This window comes from Egretta garzetta, unplaced genomic scaffold (genome assembly GCF_000687185.1).
Source record: "Egretta garzetta isolate BGI_Z169 unplaced genomic scaffold, ASM68718v1 scaffold252, whole genome shotgun sequence".
In the NCBI taxonomy this organism is placed as follows: Eukaryota; Metazoa; Chordata; class Aves; order Pelecaniformes; family Ardeidae; genus Egretta; species Egretta garzetta.
Genome location: NW_009259028.1, coordinates 1,160,809 through 1,178,768, shown reverse-complemented (window position 1 = coordinate 1,178,768; position 17,960 = coordinate 1,160,809). Strand labels below are relative to the sequence as shown.

Sequence of the window (17,960 nt, the reverse complement as noted above, 5' to 3'; positions counted from 1 at the left end):
CGTAAAATTTCCTCTGTACAGAAACATAAATCATTCTCTTCCCCTGCACTTTATGGTGTAGACTTTCTAGCAATCCCTAGTTTTATGAGCTGTCTTATATAACTAGCATCTTGGTCCACTGTCCGACAGATTTGTTCTTTGTCCTTCCCTAATGAGACAGTTCCCCAATTATCGAGCCAACAGGCAGTGTTTCTAGAAAGTTTTATCCTTTTAAGCACAAAATTCCCACAGGGTGATTGGTGAATTATCACATGCTAAAGCCATCACATACACAAACTTGCAGAATTTATTCCCAAACAACCCATTTCCTTTTTTATTCCACCACTTCAGCATTTTTAAGTGTATAGTCAGTGTTTAATTAAACCCAACAAGAATAGCCAACCTTTCTCCCTCTTCCCATCACAAAGTCACCGTGTTACAGAACAGCTACAGCAGTAACATCACAGAACAAAACAGAGAACTGGGACTCCTTAGTAATGCAATCTGTTTATTAAAGCACCACTGTTATTTCTTTATACTATCCATACAGTAGTTTGTGGTCAGGCAGAAGATGAACCAGGTGGGTGGAAGGACTATAGTGGCTTTTGACTTCTGTTAATGCCACCTGGTGCAGGATCTAAACCCCAGCACCCTGAGACCTGTCTGTTGGTAGAAGTTCAAGCACTTGCTCAGTTTGGGGCTGTGCCTATCCCCTTCTGTACTCAAAATGCTTCTGAATACCCAGAATGGAGCAGGGAGAGAATAAAAGAGGGACATCCCTCATTCAGGAGTCATCATATCATACTTTAAAAAGGAAGAATCACATCAGGTCACACCATTAGCACCATTACCACAAATAATTTCTGTGTGGTATGTTGATATGAATCATATTCACAACTGTAAGCTTCTCCTGCCACCCTTGGCCATAGAAAACAAACACTGTAATACACTTCAAGCATCAAATAAAACAAATCCACTTCCTCCTAGGAAATAAATAACCATACAGTGGCAGAAACAAAATTTAAATGGATTATTAAAAAACCACAGAAGTGTACACAAGTCTCAATGCTACTGCACAAGCTGTACGTGCGCCCTAAGCTGGTTATCTTCTCAGTGTCTGTACAAAACCCTCCGTGGTGAGAAAGAAGGGTAGCCAGATAGCAGGAGAGACAGCAATCAAAGGCATTTATATCTCAACAGGAAAACCATCCCCAGTGGCACACAAGGCAGTAAAAACAAGTTGGCAAGGAGGGGCGGGGGGGAACCAAACAAACCACAAACAAAAAATTGTGCAACTGTGTGACCAAAACAATAGAATGCAACAGCATTAAGACCACTGTTTTTTAAAGGAATTCTGTTTGCAACATAAAACAACCTGCCTGCCCCTGCACTGCACAGCCAGCTCACACAGCGATTAGGCTATGGGCAGATTTCCACAAGCCTGCAACTGCCTTGCTGCCAGAGCTCAACCTTTTGACTTTCGCAACTTTTGGCAGCACTTAATGCATTAAGAACCCGGGTTTCAACAAATGCTAGTGACTTAACATAACTTTCCTAAACAATTTTCACAGTGCTTTACCTACCAGCTAGGAAATCCTTGTAATCGCTAATCTAGAACTCCATTCCTATAAATTCAGACTCTTACTGCTCGTCCTATCCCCAGACAGACTATTTATTAATTTTTACTCTTTGGTAGCCTTTTATACCTTTTTTTTTTTTTTGCATCCTCTCCTCACCTTTAGTCTTCTCTTCTCTAGACTTAGAAAAACCTCTCTTCTGTCACTCTGTTCTTGGTGCCAGTTCTAACTCCCTAATCAACCCTGGCTGAAAAACTGCATCACATTCCCCACACTGGACAGAACACCCCGGTTTGCTCTATTGAAGTAGAGCAATAGGTAAGTTCACAGATCTTTCCTATTTAATTGTCACTCTACAGCTGCTCCTTTCTTGGTTTTCCCCACGATAGAGTGACCTTGTCAACTCACTTGCAATGCATGATCCACTACGAACTCAAGCTAATTCTCTGAGGAATCTCTGCCTAGGGCTGCAATCATTCCTCAATCTTTCTTGGTTGAATGAGTATCTCTGTTTATGTGTAATGATTTACACATGATCTTGCTGAATACATCTCATTTAATGAAATCCTTATTGAAGAAACAGGACTGGGATTCAATCTGTGAAGATCATTTTGAAAGAAATGGTTGGGGGCACAGGCAACACACAGCAGCAGGTTCACCTTGGCTTAGCAAACGCATGGCCATCTATAGCAGTTTTTGTAACCAAAAGGAAAGATCATAACCTCCTCATCTGGTTCCGATGAAAGCGGTACTTAAGCAAACTTAAAAACTTTATGCAGTAGGTCAATTTTTAAAGACGTTACCTGGAAAATGTCTAAGAAAAGAAAAAAATTAACAAGAAAAAGGAAGGCTAAGCTAGAGAGCAAACTCATTTTGAAAATGTAAGATCAGTCATATCATAGCTTACAAGTTAAACAAGTGTTTCAAAGAAACAAATTAAGTGGATTTATGATGCTGCGGAAATTTCCTTCCAAGGCAACTCCTCTGATTGATGGATATGAATCTATATCAGCAAACCAGAGGATAGGATAAAGTCAACCTTTAGGAATTTCAGACCTATAACTCATTGCTATAGCAACATTCTCAGCAGAAAACAAGTTTCCTTAAAAAAATAAAAAAAATAAATTACTTGACTTTTCCCTAAAACATAACCCTGCATCATGAGAGAGAACAGGGCAGGTAAAGGCAAAACTGTCAAACAATCTGTTAGAATGATGTACTTTAATGTATTAGTCTAAGTGCCCTTCTACAATTCAAGCAAAATTCCTCTTTGCTGAATTTCATAATTCAGAACAGGAGAAGCTGAGAACACTCTGGGTTTGAAAGTGATATTAAAAATTTAAGCCCATGAGCTACAATTGAAGATTCAGGCATCATAGCAGCTAAATATGTCTCCACTCAAATGAAGTTCAAAGACACAGAGCAGCCTCTCAGAAGTACAACTTCCTTTTAAAGGTGAATACAAATACCAAGAATATCAGTGCATAGCTGCAAAGTCTATTTTTCAAATCCACAGTTACAGGTGAGGACAAATATTTAAACCAATTAAAAAGACAATTTGGTTATTTCTTAAGCGCTAAGTAGCAGGTACCTTTCCTGAAGTATTTTTACATGCTGCTCTGAATAATTAGTATGTTGTGTTTCTGTACAAACGAGTTTTAGTATTAGTATTAACATTGCCAATACCTGGACAACAAATAAAGCATACAGCCCTTGTTTGCAAAAAACACCTGCAAAAGGATACAACTCAAGCACCCCTGTAGATTAATTTAGTATTTATATGACAGGATTATTTATCTAACAAAGCCTCAAATACTTTAGTTTAAAAGCACTGCAAATACACAGCTAGTTATATGCATTATGTACCCCAAAAAAGGATGCACAATGTGATTTCAAAAGCACGTCCCAATCTTCTATAACCTACTTTTGCAATAACCCTAACCAAAGCGCAGCATAAGCTGCGTGTGCAAGAGGGACCCACTTTACCCAAAAATATCCCATGACTGCAGGTCAATGGCCATCCCACCACCAAATGATGGCTTTTCTACTCAACCTGAAGATGAGCAATTCAGCACTTGAATAGGTCCTCTTACTACTTCCGAGATATTTCTAGACAGCCTTTTGCCTTTAAATCGTTTAGACAGAAGGAGCAGGGTGGTTGTGTTGAGAAGTCAAGTCTAGCTAAGAGGCTTTCCCTGGAGCAGGGACTACCTTTTGCATTCATAGCACAAACATCCAGGCAGAAAGATGGACTGATATTTTTGGTGTGTGGTTTCTTCATGCAACAGCAAACTAATCTAGTAAGGCTCTAGAATAGCATGAACTCTTCCCTACCTGACTCTAGGGATCAGACAGAACAATTTCTGTATTTTGTATTTAAGCCTGTTAATATATTTGTTGGTGAAAGTATACCTCCTTCCCCAACTCAAAGCCGCATTCTTTGAGGATTTCCTCCAGCCCAAGCCCCCAGCCATAATTCTTCCTAGAGGTGGAGGTCAGAGAGCATGGTCTAAAGAAATGCTTCTTGTTAAAGCTTCACAATTCACTCCCTGCCAACATGAAACAATTCTCAAGACTGCAGTGCCAAATGCCGTCCTGAACAACAGCAGATCCATAGTCCCGTCTAAAATGTCTCCGTTTCTGTAACCGTTGCAGAGGAGGCCTGCCCTGCCTTGGGCAAGGGATCAGCACCAACTTCCCTCTCTGCAAACACACTGCAGCCCTCTTGACTTGGAGCCCCGCCACAGTAACGCACAGCATCTTTTTTGATGTGTCTGTTTAACTGCAATCCTGGCTTTGTCTGACACCAACTGATTGAGATTTTTTTTTTTTTTCCAACCACAAGCAAAGTCTGAATAAAGTATGTGGCAGGGAAACGCTTGATGTTCAGGAAAGTTCCAGGTTATTGGATGGCTTCAAAGCAGCGTATGCAAAGAGGAGCAGGACAGGAGGTCCTTCAAAAAAGTCAGAGCACAGAGATTAAATAACTTCAAACTATGTGTAAACAGGGGACCAATTTAGTCTCCGAAAACAGTGATTACAGCTTCCCTAGTCTGCCTGACAACATAGCAATTAATTGGCCTGTAAGACTTATTAGAAAACCAATACAGAAAAACAGCAAAAGCATCCACAGGAATATTTTTACCATTTCTTCTTTCAGTGAAGACTTGGTGCCTGCAACATATTCCCAGTGTTTCAGGCAGCAGAGATTTAACCGATGCAGGATAGCAATCTCTACTAGTGTGCTAAAGAGACCAACATCAAAATACAATTTTTCACATTATTAGGAAATTATTCTGAACATTTAAGAAACGTAATTTGCTTAAATGTCAACTGTTTACTCCTAAAATAAACTCCTTGTATTACCTTACATATTTTTTTCCCTCATTGATCTCTACCAACCTAAGTGGTGAAAAACAGAACCAGTGCCTCAAGTATCCTCTTAACCAGACTGAGGATTTTGTAAATAATAGACTTATCCGCCACAAAAGGTTCACCCAGCACCAACGACCACAGCATTGGTCAGAGAGCAGCTCAAGTGTCCTACAGTGGCCACAGCTACGTAAACAAGTGCAAAGGAAAAAGTGACACATGTTTTTGGGAACACCAGATAACAAGCACAAACACAAACATTACTTCGGTAACCTAAAAGGTAGGTGGAGTAGATGACTCGAGAGAGACAAACTCTTGTATGAAAATAGCCGATAGGGCATTTGAAACCTCATACTGAATATAAAAGGTTTGAGAAAATGGGTGTGGGAGACAAGTGTCAGGGGCTGTTTGATTTCTCTGAACAACCCTATGGATGATCAAATTTGTTCCTGAGGCTCTTCGCTCTGCCCTAATGGCTATGCAAATCCTCACCCATGGCTGGGCTGCTGGTGAGTTATAAGCCTAGGCAATCACACTGACTGGCATTTCATTATATTCCCTCATCTTATTTCTGGTTTTACCCATCACTTTTTTTTTTTTTTAATACACTGTGATTATAACATTTTTCAGAAGAGATTTCAGTGCTCCCCCAAGAATCAGCACAGAGCTGCTCTCAGCCATGCCTGCACACCTTGGATGCAAACACGACCCAAATTAATATCAGCTGCACCATTTAACTGCCATTTTGTCATACACACAATGCCATTCTTCCCCCCAAAGCCGGATCTCACAATTTACACAGTATTTCAAGATCATCGCTTCCCTTCCTCGGTATGCAAAACATCTACATACACATACGTATAAGTGAGTTTTGATCTATTCCCAATCTTATTCCGGTTCTCCCCAGTTCATTTTGAACAGAAACTACTACCTCTATTGCATCCATCATTTCTCTATAGGCAGCTCAACAATATGTAGTACTGAAACAAAACAAGGGACTGCTGTAAGCATATATAATTTGAGACTTATTCAGGACTATTTCCTCATTACGCTGGTTTTCCAGCATGCTTCTCCCTTTGACTATTCGCAAACTGGGTTATTTTTCCCCACCATATGCTGCTTTATCTTTTCCCATGCCGAGTTACACCGTAGCTGTCAGCTCTGGTTCTGACCTATCTTCCACTGAAGTGGAGGCAAAAGCTCCCTCCTGGTGCTGTAGCGGCTGCTGGATGAGGTTATATTCGCAGCCTCTGTAATCAATTGTCATCATATATCTCTGTCCTTTTCTAGTGTGTGTAACACTGCCTAACGTAGCATCGTTTGTAAATGTAATGAATGAGCTGTTTATGTACTTTTCAAAAATCATTAATAAAGATGTGAAATTAAACTGTGTTTAGCAGTGCACCCTGAGTCACCCTGCGTACTTCTGTCCAACTCAATACATTGCCATTCATCATTACTCTTCATTCATAACGCCTCCAGCAAGTCTAATTCCTATGACAGAATTTGTGTTCAAAACTATTTGAATCGTGGTGGGGTTTTTTCCCCTCTTTTTACATTAATTCCTAGACTTGATGTCCTTTCTGTTTAAGATAAGTTAACACACCTGTGTTTTTACAATCCTTTCTTACCTTCTTCCTTTCTTGCCTTCTTGTTTCCTGCTTGCTTGCTACTACTGCTAGCGCTCCGATGCTCTCTAGTTAATTCTTTTAGTATGCTATGACTTGCTATCATCAATACCTATTTATTTATACATCCTAAGTATACTGCTTTTACTCAGTACCTATTTTAAAATTCCTCATTTTCCTCTTTCCCATGCTCATTTCATCTCCTTTCTTAAAGAGACCACCAAAATATGCCATCGATCAGCACAAGTGATTTTCTCTTACTTAGTTCACATTGGTAACCTTTTTTTACCAATTTTTGTTTATCTTATTCCTATTGTAAATATATCTGTTACCATAAGCCAGTCCACGCTCTGACGTTGCCGATTTGAGTCGGTCTGAGTACTTCTGTTCTCTTTATCAGGTCTCCGTAAGCCTCAGAAGATATTTTTATTAATTTTCTTTCCTTTCCCTCTATGTCTTCTGTACTGGATCTTGTGAAAGCCACTTGCAATTCATACTCTTTTCTTCAGACTCACAGTAGTCTACTGCTCCTTAATTGAATGAATTATACATTTTACTTTGCTCCAGGCTTGATTTGTTCATTAGGGTAGACACTCAAGTAGCCTTCACTTCCCAAAGCATCACTGAAATCACTGGACTTAGGGCTTTTCAGAACAGTCCATGATCTGTCATGTGGACTTTAAAATCCATATTGCTTGCTAAGCTTCTTAATGCTGGTATGAATGAACGACTCTTGGCTCCTGTTCAGCTTGTGCAGCTGTGTTCTGCAAGTCTGGGCGTTGAGTATTTTTTATCTCAAACAGGTGCACAGTCAACAGCTCTTAACCAGAAAGGAAATAATCCATGAGCAATTTCTTCCATGGTCATCCTTTCTTACTAAACTATCAGGCTAGTTTTCATGAAACCAATCAGAATGACCACTCTTTATTATTCCATCTAAATACCAAGCTCCCACCTAGAATGTCCTAAAATTAAAGAATTGCAACACACTGAAGCATTACCAGTAGTGACCAATGTCCACTGTAGCTTTTCCTTTGTTATTTCAGTATTCTTATTTTTTTTTTTAATACCATTTCTTTCTCCTCCCCCCCATGTTAGGAACTTTATTTTCACTAGCCTGAATTCCCTAGAAGCAACATGCAATTGCCCAGATCCTAAAGGCAAAAAAAAGGAAGAATGTAGGAGTGACAGCATGGAGATCTTACTGCCTACAATGAGAATCACAGCAGAACAGAGGAACATCCTTGTATGTTTAAAAAAAACCCAGGGAGGTGTTCAAAACATGCCCTCTCACCCCCAGGTTGCTTTCAGTTCTAAATTATGTACATAGTATTACAAGAAAAAAAAAAAAAACAAAAAAAACCAACCCAAAACCAAAAATCACGTAACAACTAAATTGGGTACTTCTCTTTCAGAAAAAAAAAAAAAAACCAACCCAAAACCAAAAATCAAGTAACAACTAAATTGGGTACTTCTCTTTCGTGGCTGGATAATGGCAAAGAGAGGGCTTATTGAGCAGCTTTGAGAAGTACAAAGAGGACTTCATCAGCAGAGAAAGTGTGAAGAGCACAGTTTACTCCAAAAAGAAAGAAACAAACAATATTCATCAGCTTGGGCCCTGAAGGGTACATCTAACTCAGGCTCAAAGCCCTTCACCTGTCCCACCCCTCTCCTCAAAAAGCTTTATTGTCCACCTGTGATTTTTTGATGTTAACAGCTTTCCCTGACTTCACCCAAATATATTTCACCCCAATATAACATCACTGATTCAATTACGATTTGTTAAATTAAGCATGTGTTCTAAGTTGCTAAACATATGTGCTGTCACACACCCAGCCAAAATGACCCAAAAGGTGTGAAGTCATGCCCAGGGGATAATGCCCTTCTTGGTTAAACATTTAGCGTGACAACCTAGGGATATCTAAAGACTTCAGCTGCTACAGTTTGAGCTGCAGAATCAAAGCTCCAGAGCTGGAGAGGGAACAGCTGCTCTGCTCTCTAGACTTTGAAAATCTGGCCTTTTGAGGTACAAAAACATAACGTGTATTTCAAGCAATCAAAGAACCTTTACCATTCATTGGAAGATCATATAATAGGCTATCTTATGAAGGATTTTGGTGAGGGGGTGCTATAAACATTGCCATTTGACAAATACCTTTATTTTTAGGAAGAAACATTAATGGACAGAACAAGCAACAAATTTATCCCTTCTCAGCTCTATAGGAGACAGTATTTACATGCAGTTATCCACCTGACCAGTGGCTTCTTAGGTCTTTTAAAACAAATAATACTGGGGAGAAGCAAGCCATGGGAACAGCTCCCTCCAATTTCTTATCGGTTTAGGTTTTTTTTCTACACCTACCACAAGGCCAACTTTCCTTATCTCCTAAAATAACCACATCCCTTTCTCTAGCAACTGTTTTGGACAAATGACATATAGTTTTTTGCTTTTTCACATCACATACAGCAAGAAATCCTTCTGGAAGCCAACCCTTGTATTTATAATTATTCTACAGCAAGAAAACAAAGATCCAAAAATGAGAAAAAAACCAACGCGTTCTCAAAGTACTCACAATTGATCTGATGTTGTTTTCTTTTGCCAGTTTCAGAGAGGATTTATAACAATTTGCCAAGTTTTCTTTATGAGTGTCGGTGAGATGGCCTCTTGCGATCGGCCCAACAGTATGGATCACATCTGCAAGAAATAAAAATGAGATGCTAAGGTGGTTTATTTATTTATTACAAGTCAATCTATTCTAGTATTGTACCTAGACACAAAGGTAAGAATAACATTGTATGAAAACTGCTATTACTGGAAACCATGTCATAAGGTACATCTTCGATAATTAAGTAAAAATCAAAACCAGTAAAGGCTAAGTTCTGAAGTACTTGGCCTGAAGGAAAAAAATGAGGAAAATGCACTAAATGCTTGTTATATGCATACTGCTATCCACATACAGAATAGACAAAGTGTTTTCATAAATACCCTAAATCCTTAGATATGTACAACTGTAAATATCGTACAACTGCTTGAAACCCCTAGTTGGTCTCACCTCTTGAAGGTCATCTACTAGGAAAGTTTTTTTTCCTACACAAAACCTCAGAACTGTGATGGCAATACACAGGTCATCTTTTTTGTCTAATACTTTAAGTCTTTTCTCAGCAGCATTTTAAGAGGAGAAAAATTGTGACCTATGAATGCATTAAGTTATTCAAAGAACATGTTTTCTTCTCACACCAGACCAGATAGAAACACCATGCAATAAAACAAAATATTCTCTTTGAAGAAACCTAATGAACAAAAAGAGAAAATACATTCAGGGAATATAGTACATATGATGCCCCTAGACTCAGCAAAATCAGATGCTGCAAAGTCTCTAAAGTGCTATAAGAAAAATGAAGTAAAAAGCCTGGAGTAAAGAAAACCCCAGAAATCTAGAGACTGACATGTCATGATTGTTTTTATTATTATTATCCACACACACACACACACACACACACTAGAAGGAAGCACAGTTTTTCAAACATCATTCTTCTATAACACGTGTGAACACACTAGAATGAGTTACAGTGGCAGGAACATTTTCTCCCCTTCCTTTTCATCCCCCTAAAACATACAGCAGCAGCAGCAAACAGTGGCACTATTTTTTTTGCAGCGTTGCCACAAAAAGGTGTTAGGCCAATGCTCTCAATTCTGGTTCTGCTGGTCCCATTGGTTAGGTTGTGTTTCTGGCCCACACAGGACAGGTTCCCAAGCAGAATCTCCTTTTGTTAAACTCCAAAATATTTTAATTTACTCGCAAATCCTACAGAATTTACACCGTTATTCTTTGTCCAAGCTTTGATTATTTCTCTCCAGCCTGTACCAAAGCACAAGTGAAAATGGTCAAACAAAAATGTACACTGTCTTTTTTTCTTTTTTAAATGCAGACATCATCTGTCAAGTCCTGGTCTCAATTACTCAAAAGGTGGCTTATATTCTGAGGCATGTTTTCAACACTTCCAAAACTTTTTCTTTACCGTTAAGCCAGAAGTAATTTACCATTAGCCACAAAATATTGATATTCAGCAGATAAAAGCACATCAGAGAATCCCAGTGCCCAGGAACACAGAGGCATTGGCTGTGATGGGAAACAGAAACCTGCAAGAGTTCCAACTTCCCAACTGCTACAGAAAACCACCCTACTGCAAAGTAAATAAAAGGTTAACTACTCTTCTTCCCATTTTGATCACAGTAATTTTCCCCAGTTGTGGGAACAAGACGGACAGATTGGATAATTTCTGTTGAATGTCACAGCTGCCAGACAGCAACTCCAGCAAACCCTCCCTACAGCACTTCAGGCAACTGAACCATCACGTAGGTGCTGAGTCTTTATCCGCTGATGAGCAGGATGATAGCAGGCGATCAAAACGAGCAGAACTGCTTCACTTGGGAGTTCAGAAAGGAGTTATTCCTTTTTTTCCACATGTTCTTTAGCTACTACAAACTGAGAACTATTAAGACCTAGAAAAAAAGAAATAGCATAGCTAGTTTAAAATTTGCTTCTGCTTAGAGAAATAAGGTTGTACGGGTACTGCCATTAGGAAAGACCATAATTTCAGACCATGACTACAGCAGTTCCCTCAGGTTGAAACTTTTCAAGGAAGGTTCCTTTAGTCTTCATTATTAAACACTAATTTTAAAAATTCTCGGCTCCATAAATGAGAAATGTTTTTCTTGTCATCTTTTTTTCAGAACTTCCTGATGTAGCATTTTCATGGTGCCTCATTACCAACCCTCTATCACTGCACCAGACACTTCATGTAAATATGTAACCTTTAACGCAATTATTAGCTTTTATATTTTAATTTTTACAAGCCCATCATAGGTAGCTCTTTAGATAGGACACTGAAGATGATTCCAAACTGGTTTATAAGATACCAAAACTTTTGTAATTGTTTACAGAGTATCATTGGCAAAAATTGCTTTACTTAGACACCTTATTATTCTGAAACACATCATTGAGTAAGATTTTTACTAGCAGAGCAGCGTTAGTAACATGCCAGTCTGCTTCATGGTCAGCAGACAAGCAGGGAAGTAATAATTTTATTGTACATTGTCAATAAAATCAGTGTATCCATACATTGCCTAAACTATACATTATTCCGCTCGAGCTATTCCACAAGACGTTAAGGTTTGCAGGCAGGTAAACCCCTTTGATATTATACAGGCATAAAGCAAACAACTCAGAAAATAAAACAGCTTCCCCCCTCCCCCCCAGCCCATGCAGTTAATATATGAGGATCAGGCTTCACAGGCTGAAGCAAAGCCATTTATTTTTAATATAATCTATGAAGACTGCGTCAATCTTCTAGCTTGTCTGTCACTATAAAGTTTCCTTTCTGCTCACACACTCTCCCCTCAACCAGCTGCACAGAGCTGGAGAAATTTGTATGCTATGGAGCTGGAAGACGGAGGAGGGTGGGTGCGCTGGAGCAGGGGGAAGTCTACAGGTACTTATCTATGAGAAAATGAAGGGCAGAACTGCTGCCCTGCTACTCAGGCCACCAGCCACAGTAGCCAGCCTCAAACGCAAACCTCTGGCACCGCCGGGGCAAGGAGAAACACGGACGTGCAAGCCCTACTTGATCACCTTCCACACCAGTCTTCCTGGGGCCAAAATGAGCATCTGCCCTTTCTGAAGCAAACACGACTTCCAGGTTAGACTTCAAGGGCAGTAAAGGACCATCTTGGGACACGTGCAGGGATGACTTTCACCACAGGAGAAGGCAAACTGACCGCAGAGGGCAATGCAGATGGGAGCACTGGCCATGGGGATGAGCATGATGATGGGCTGAAGATACACTATGCATGCAGAGGCACAATGGCATGAAACATTAAGCGGTCTCATCACCTACAGATTTTTAAACTGGGGGAAATGCAGAGAAACTCCAAAAAGATTTAGTTTGTCTGGAAAAGCCTGGTAGAGATCCCTGCTACAAAACAGTGCCTGTTCCTTCTCAGAGCTCCTGCTGCCTGAGCATTTCTTAATGAGGTCAAAAAAGGAGCAAGGGATATGAAAATTTCCCCAAAGTGTCCTCTACTGTGGTTTTTTGTTCTTCAAAACCTGGTAAACAGAGTAAAACCGGGAACAGTCAGCTCTCAGAGAATGCCACACTTGCCATTTGTAGTATTTTAATTTTCGTGTCAAACGAAGCTGCCAGCACTGCTATGAAGCTTCTGATTTACTATGGTCAGTCTTCCAGCCAAGCACGTTGATAAGAAACTTCATTAAAAAGAAAGCTGCGATCCATGTGTTCGTAAATCACTTTCTCTGTGTACACAGAGCCGAGATGTTTGCTTACATTTTTAATAGTACAATGAGGTGAAAAGCCCCAGAGGAAAGTATATTCTCATCTGGGATTCAGGCCACAGCAATGGATCAAACTGCTTTTAATGCTAATGAAGCCGCTTAGTTTTAAAGCAATATTTATAAGGGAAGGAGATATTTTTTCCTACAGAAATGCTGCCAAAGAGAAGGTGGGGTTGAAAGAAAGCGTCACCACAGATCTATGCTGTGCAACCGGGTTTTGGAGCTCTTCTAGGGCTGAAACAACATTTCATTTTTACATTGGCTTTTTTTTAAGATTTACATGGCAACACATGGTTGATCCAAGGATAGCTTATAGGATCTACTGCTCTCTTTTTGGTCATCTGATTTTCAGGCATTTGGTTCGAAGTTCTGGCAGCCAAAGCCAGGCCTGTGACAATCGCACTCCAATTTATGTGCACACCCTCTGTATCGTCTGCTTGTTTTCGTTTAGTTTTTTTCTTCTTTTTCCCTGAAGCACTATAATTGAAGTAGACAACTGAATCTTGTGTAAACCACAAACTAATCTGGAGGTATAACAGGCACTTGGGCATTTAAAAAATCCTTGTGAGTACTTAGCCACCAATGAAAAAAATAAAATTTGCATGTTCACGAGTTTTCATCCACAACGCTACAGAGAAAGGACAGAGCAGCATGGGCAAAGACAAAACACAAATTCCAGTTGCAAAAAGATGAAAAGAAGTGACTGTGCTTCAAAAACCTACCAGGAGGACTGACGTAGTTTACTTTTGATGTAACTTACCCCTCCCTTATTCTTCATAAAAATGACACTAGACGGCAAAAATATTAACATAATAAATTTTGTCAAGCAACTGAAAAAGTACAAATAAGTTTCTCTCATTTCTCCCCTTACAGACACACGTGCGGTGCATTCACACCATTCACGAACCAGTCGACCACGGCTAGAATCAACTACACGTTTCTCTCATTCATCTCGTTCATGCATTCAGAGCCATAATTGCCCCATCTAGCGAACTGCATAATGAAGCTGTACCCTGTCAATCACAGCGGGAACCGTATGGATTTTAAGGAAGCTACTGCACTGTGCATGTCACTGAATAAAAAAAAAATCGGACAAAAAGTCAGAGCATTTAGGGCTCCATTTGTAAATCTGATCAGTTAATTTACACAATAAACACCCATCATATTGGTGCTGAAAAGGGATAGCTAAGGTTCAATTGATGGGAAATGGAATTACTTCCAGATATTCGTACATACCAACTATCCACGTTCTTAAGGAATGCACGTAGCCTAATGCTTCAGTATACAAATTTGCTCAGCCTGTTCACTTTTTATGTCTAATCACGTGTACTTGCACATAAAACATGCATTTTTAGTGTGTAACAAACAACTGTTAATTTAAGTTCAACTTAAATGAATCCCCCAGGACCACAGCCTAGTTTAAGTTCTTTACTAATATGTATCGCCAAAACTAGATCAGCCGAGTTGAATATTTTAACTGCAAGGCAACATCTTTTATAGATCGTGCAATGCTAAACTTGACTACATACAACACAGCTCCTCAGTGTGGAAGTATTTGCTTTATATAGCTATATATATTGCAGTTACCTGCAGTTAAAGAGACAGTCTCAGGTTTTTAAGCTTAAAGCAGTAAGCATTGCTCAAACTGAAGTTTGTACCTTTTATAGCTGCCTTCAGTGATTAAATAGCTGTTTCATTAGCTGCAAAAGCTATGATATGTAGAAGTCATTCGTGTAAAATATTTAAGCCATTTTTCACCTAAATGGCATTGTCTGCCCAAGAAAAGGTAAAGAATATGTTTATTGTAAACGGTTAACCAGCATCCCTCTTCGTGGGTTAGGTGTACATTTTAAGTACGAGACAGGAGAGACAGTCAGAAAACAATATTCCCAAAGGGAGAGGCAAAGGATTTGCCGAGCCTGAGATATCCTTCGGGGAGCCGCAGAAGTCTGCGCTCAATAGCCGGCATTTAGCAGAAAGTGATCGCTTGGCATCCGTGGGAAGCTAAAAAACACAGAGAGCTTGTTCGCAACGGTTATACCACTGCCTCAACAGCCGGCCAGAGAATTAAGTCACACAAGTCAAACCCCAAGCCTTTTTGGCACTCGTGCTGGTCATAAAATACAAGACCCAAGTATGCCTGTGTAATCCCAGAGCAGTTCCCCTCCCATCAATGAATTTACAGCATCGCTCTGCCATCAGGGCCTCGCCATTAACGTCAGGAACAGAAGCAGGCTCTGTTCAGGCAGGAGAAGCAAGTGGTGCAATTAAGAGACACTATACTATATCCCAAAGTAATAGGTTTTACAAAGCAATTTAGTACTACAATGACAGATGTCAAAGCAGCGACTAGACAGACGGCCCCACAACTTGGATGGAAATAATTGCCTACATGTAAAACTAAAAGGCAACTGCTCCATTTAGAATATTCATAACGTGATGTGATATGAATGAACATAGAATGAACACGACATGACTTAGCAAGTCATGGATGTCATAGTTTCATAATATATCTGTTTTCTTTTCTGATCTGGATTTGAAGTATTTGCAGCAGAAATGCTCAAGTGTTATCCTTGTTCCCCTCTACAAATCACCTACCCAAATAAAGACCTTAATATACCTAGGAAAACAGAACAGACGAAATCAAATTACATTGCCTGAAGCAGATTTTGTCCTCACCACACTACAGCAAAACTCATTTTGCTGTAGCAGCAGAGGAGCTCCGCCAAGCACTGTCCTCATTGAGTGGCTCAGGAAACACGTACCGAGTGACCCCCTTGACCCAAGTAATGCTCTCCGCCTTTTCCCGACTAGTGTTCTTCGCAAGCGGACAAGGCTATAGACAAAAATGCCTTAATCTGTCTTTCAGTTTATGTTTGCTACATGTAGAAAAGCACGAGCCACAAAGATTCTCTTTACTTCTCCCTATTGAACAACAAGAGATGTTTGGGAGTGAGTTTGGTTTTAATTCACCTAATAATTCAGTCAGAAGGGTTTTCAGCACTCCAAAATAAACTTTTTTGCCCTTAAATTGAGAATGCTTATTCTTAAGACATTAAGAGGGAGTTTCAGTCTGCCACAAAAACTTCAAACCTAAATACAAAACATGGTGAAGGATGTAACCCCAGTCACAAATTCATGGTGTATTTAACCACACCTGATTCGTGATTGAAAAGAGATGCTTGCAAATATTGCCCTAAAAAATGTGCAACACAAATCAAGCCATAAAAGCATGCAAAAAATATTTCAAATATGTTGGGGTTTAAGTTAGCCTCTGTTGTAGTTTTGGAATGGGATTCGTTACAGGGGCACAGAAATGAGAAACAAGCTAATGCTCTCAGCTTTTTAAAGCACAGACCCCTTGCCACCCTCAGGCTGTTTTCAGTGTCCAACCCAGTTCCATTAAAGCTGATTTAGTTACCTCTGCTGGTAGATCGCACAGTTAAAGCTGAGCTATGCCCTTGGTTGAGGGGGAGAAAAGAAAAAAATCCCCAACCACACACACAAACACCCCCCACTCAGCCTCACTACAAAACTTAGTCCCATGCAAATTTTATCCAGAAAAAAGATTTATGCTCAGAACTGAAATTCCTCCGCTCTCCTCCAAGTGAAAACCAGCACTACAGAGTGCTCCAATAATTTAACAACAAGTTATAGGAAAACCCCTTTATTTCCTATTTTAAGGGTTTTTCCTGTGCAAATTCTGTTTTGATTATGTTACTAGCATTTCTTATTAAACCACCTTTTACTATTCAGTTGAAAACTTTACAGGACACTGAAACAAAGGCAAGCATCCCAAGAGAACTACAGTAAGAGGACCAACAAAAAAAAAAAAAAGAAGATACCCGACATGCAATGTTTGCCATGGCCATGGGAAATCTTGACCCGGGTCTTGAATACAAGCAGGTCCCCAGATCATTTGCAGGGTGAGTGTCAAGAAACAGGGCTCACTGTGCCAATGATTTAAGGCTTTCTTTCCCTTCATGAAATTATTGAATCACTCAAAATATTTGTCTTCCACATGGCATTTAAGAATATCAGCAGAGACGTTTACAAAACACTGCTCTTCATTTGAAAGGACCTGTAATTACAGCAAAAAGTTTTCAGAAGTCCAAACTAAACAACCCTGTCCTGGTTTGGGCTGGGATAATTTTCTTCCTAGTAGCTGGCATAGTGCCGTGGTTTGGATTTAGTATGAGAAGAATGTTGATAACTCACTGATGTTTTACCATTGCTAAGCAGTGCTTACACCAGTCAAAGACTTTTCAGCTTCCCATGCTCTGCCAGGGGCACAAGAAGCCAGGAGGGGACATGGCTGGGACAGCTGACCCCAACTGACCAAAGGGGGATTCCACACCATATGACATCATGCTTGAGGAGGAGTTGGCCAGGAGAGAGTGATCACTGCTGGGGACAGGCTGGGCATCAGTCAGCAGGTGGTGAGCAACTGCACTGTGCATCACTTGTTTTGTGTATTCTGTACATTCTCTTGCCTTTGCCCCCACTGTTTCATTAAAAAGTCTTTGTCTCAACCCATGGCTTTCACTTTTTTCCCCAATCCTCTCCCCCATCCCACTGAGGGACCAGGGGAGCAAGCGAGCGGCTGGGTGGTGCTCAGCTGCCTGCCAGGTTAAACCACGACAAACCCTTCATCACACAGCAGCAGAATAACATGGTGGGATGCCTCCCATGACTGGAGTGCTGCGATTGATGGCTACAAACTCTTCAGAAGGGACAGGCAAGGAAGGAGATGTGGCGGGGTGGCTCTGTATGTTAGGGAATGTTTTGATTGTACAGAGCTTGACGCTTGTGGTGAGGCGGAATGTTTATGGGTGAGAATGAGGGGGGAGGCCAACAGAAAAGATATCCTGTTGGGAGTCTGTTACAGACCACCCGACCAGGGTGAGGATGTTGACAAAGTATTCTACAAGTGGCTGGCAGAAGTCTCTCAGTCGCGAGCTCTTGTTCTTGTGGGGGACTTCAACTTCCCAGACATCTGCTGGAAATACAACACAGCAGAAAGGAAACAGTCCAGAAGGTTCCTGCAGTGT

The 17,960-nt window shown here is 40.3% G+C and overlaps 1 protein-coding gene across 1 annotated transcript in view; it reads right to left on the bottom strand.

The window, feature by feature from the left end:
* The window catches only part of MACROD2 (mono-ADP ribosylhydrolase 2), an 892,593-nt gene that overhangs the window by 361,677 nt on the left and 512,956 nt on the right, over positions 1 to 17,960 (bottom strand). Inside the window, exon 7 of the mRNA XM_009634665.2 lies at positions 9,130 to 9,251. Coding sequence (XP_009632960.2) covers positions 9,130 to 9,251 — 122 coding nt within the window. The remainder of the gene's footprint in view (positions 1 to 9,129; positions 9,252 to 17,960) is intronic.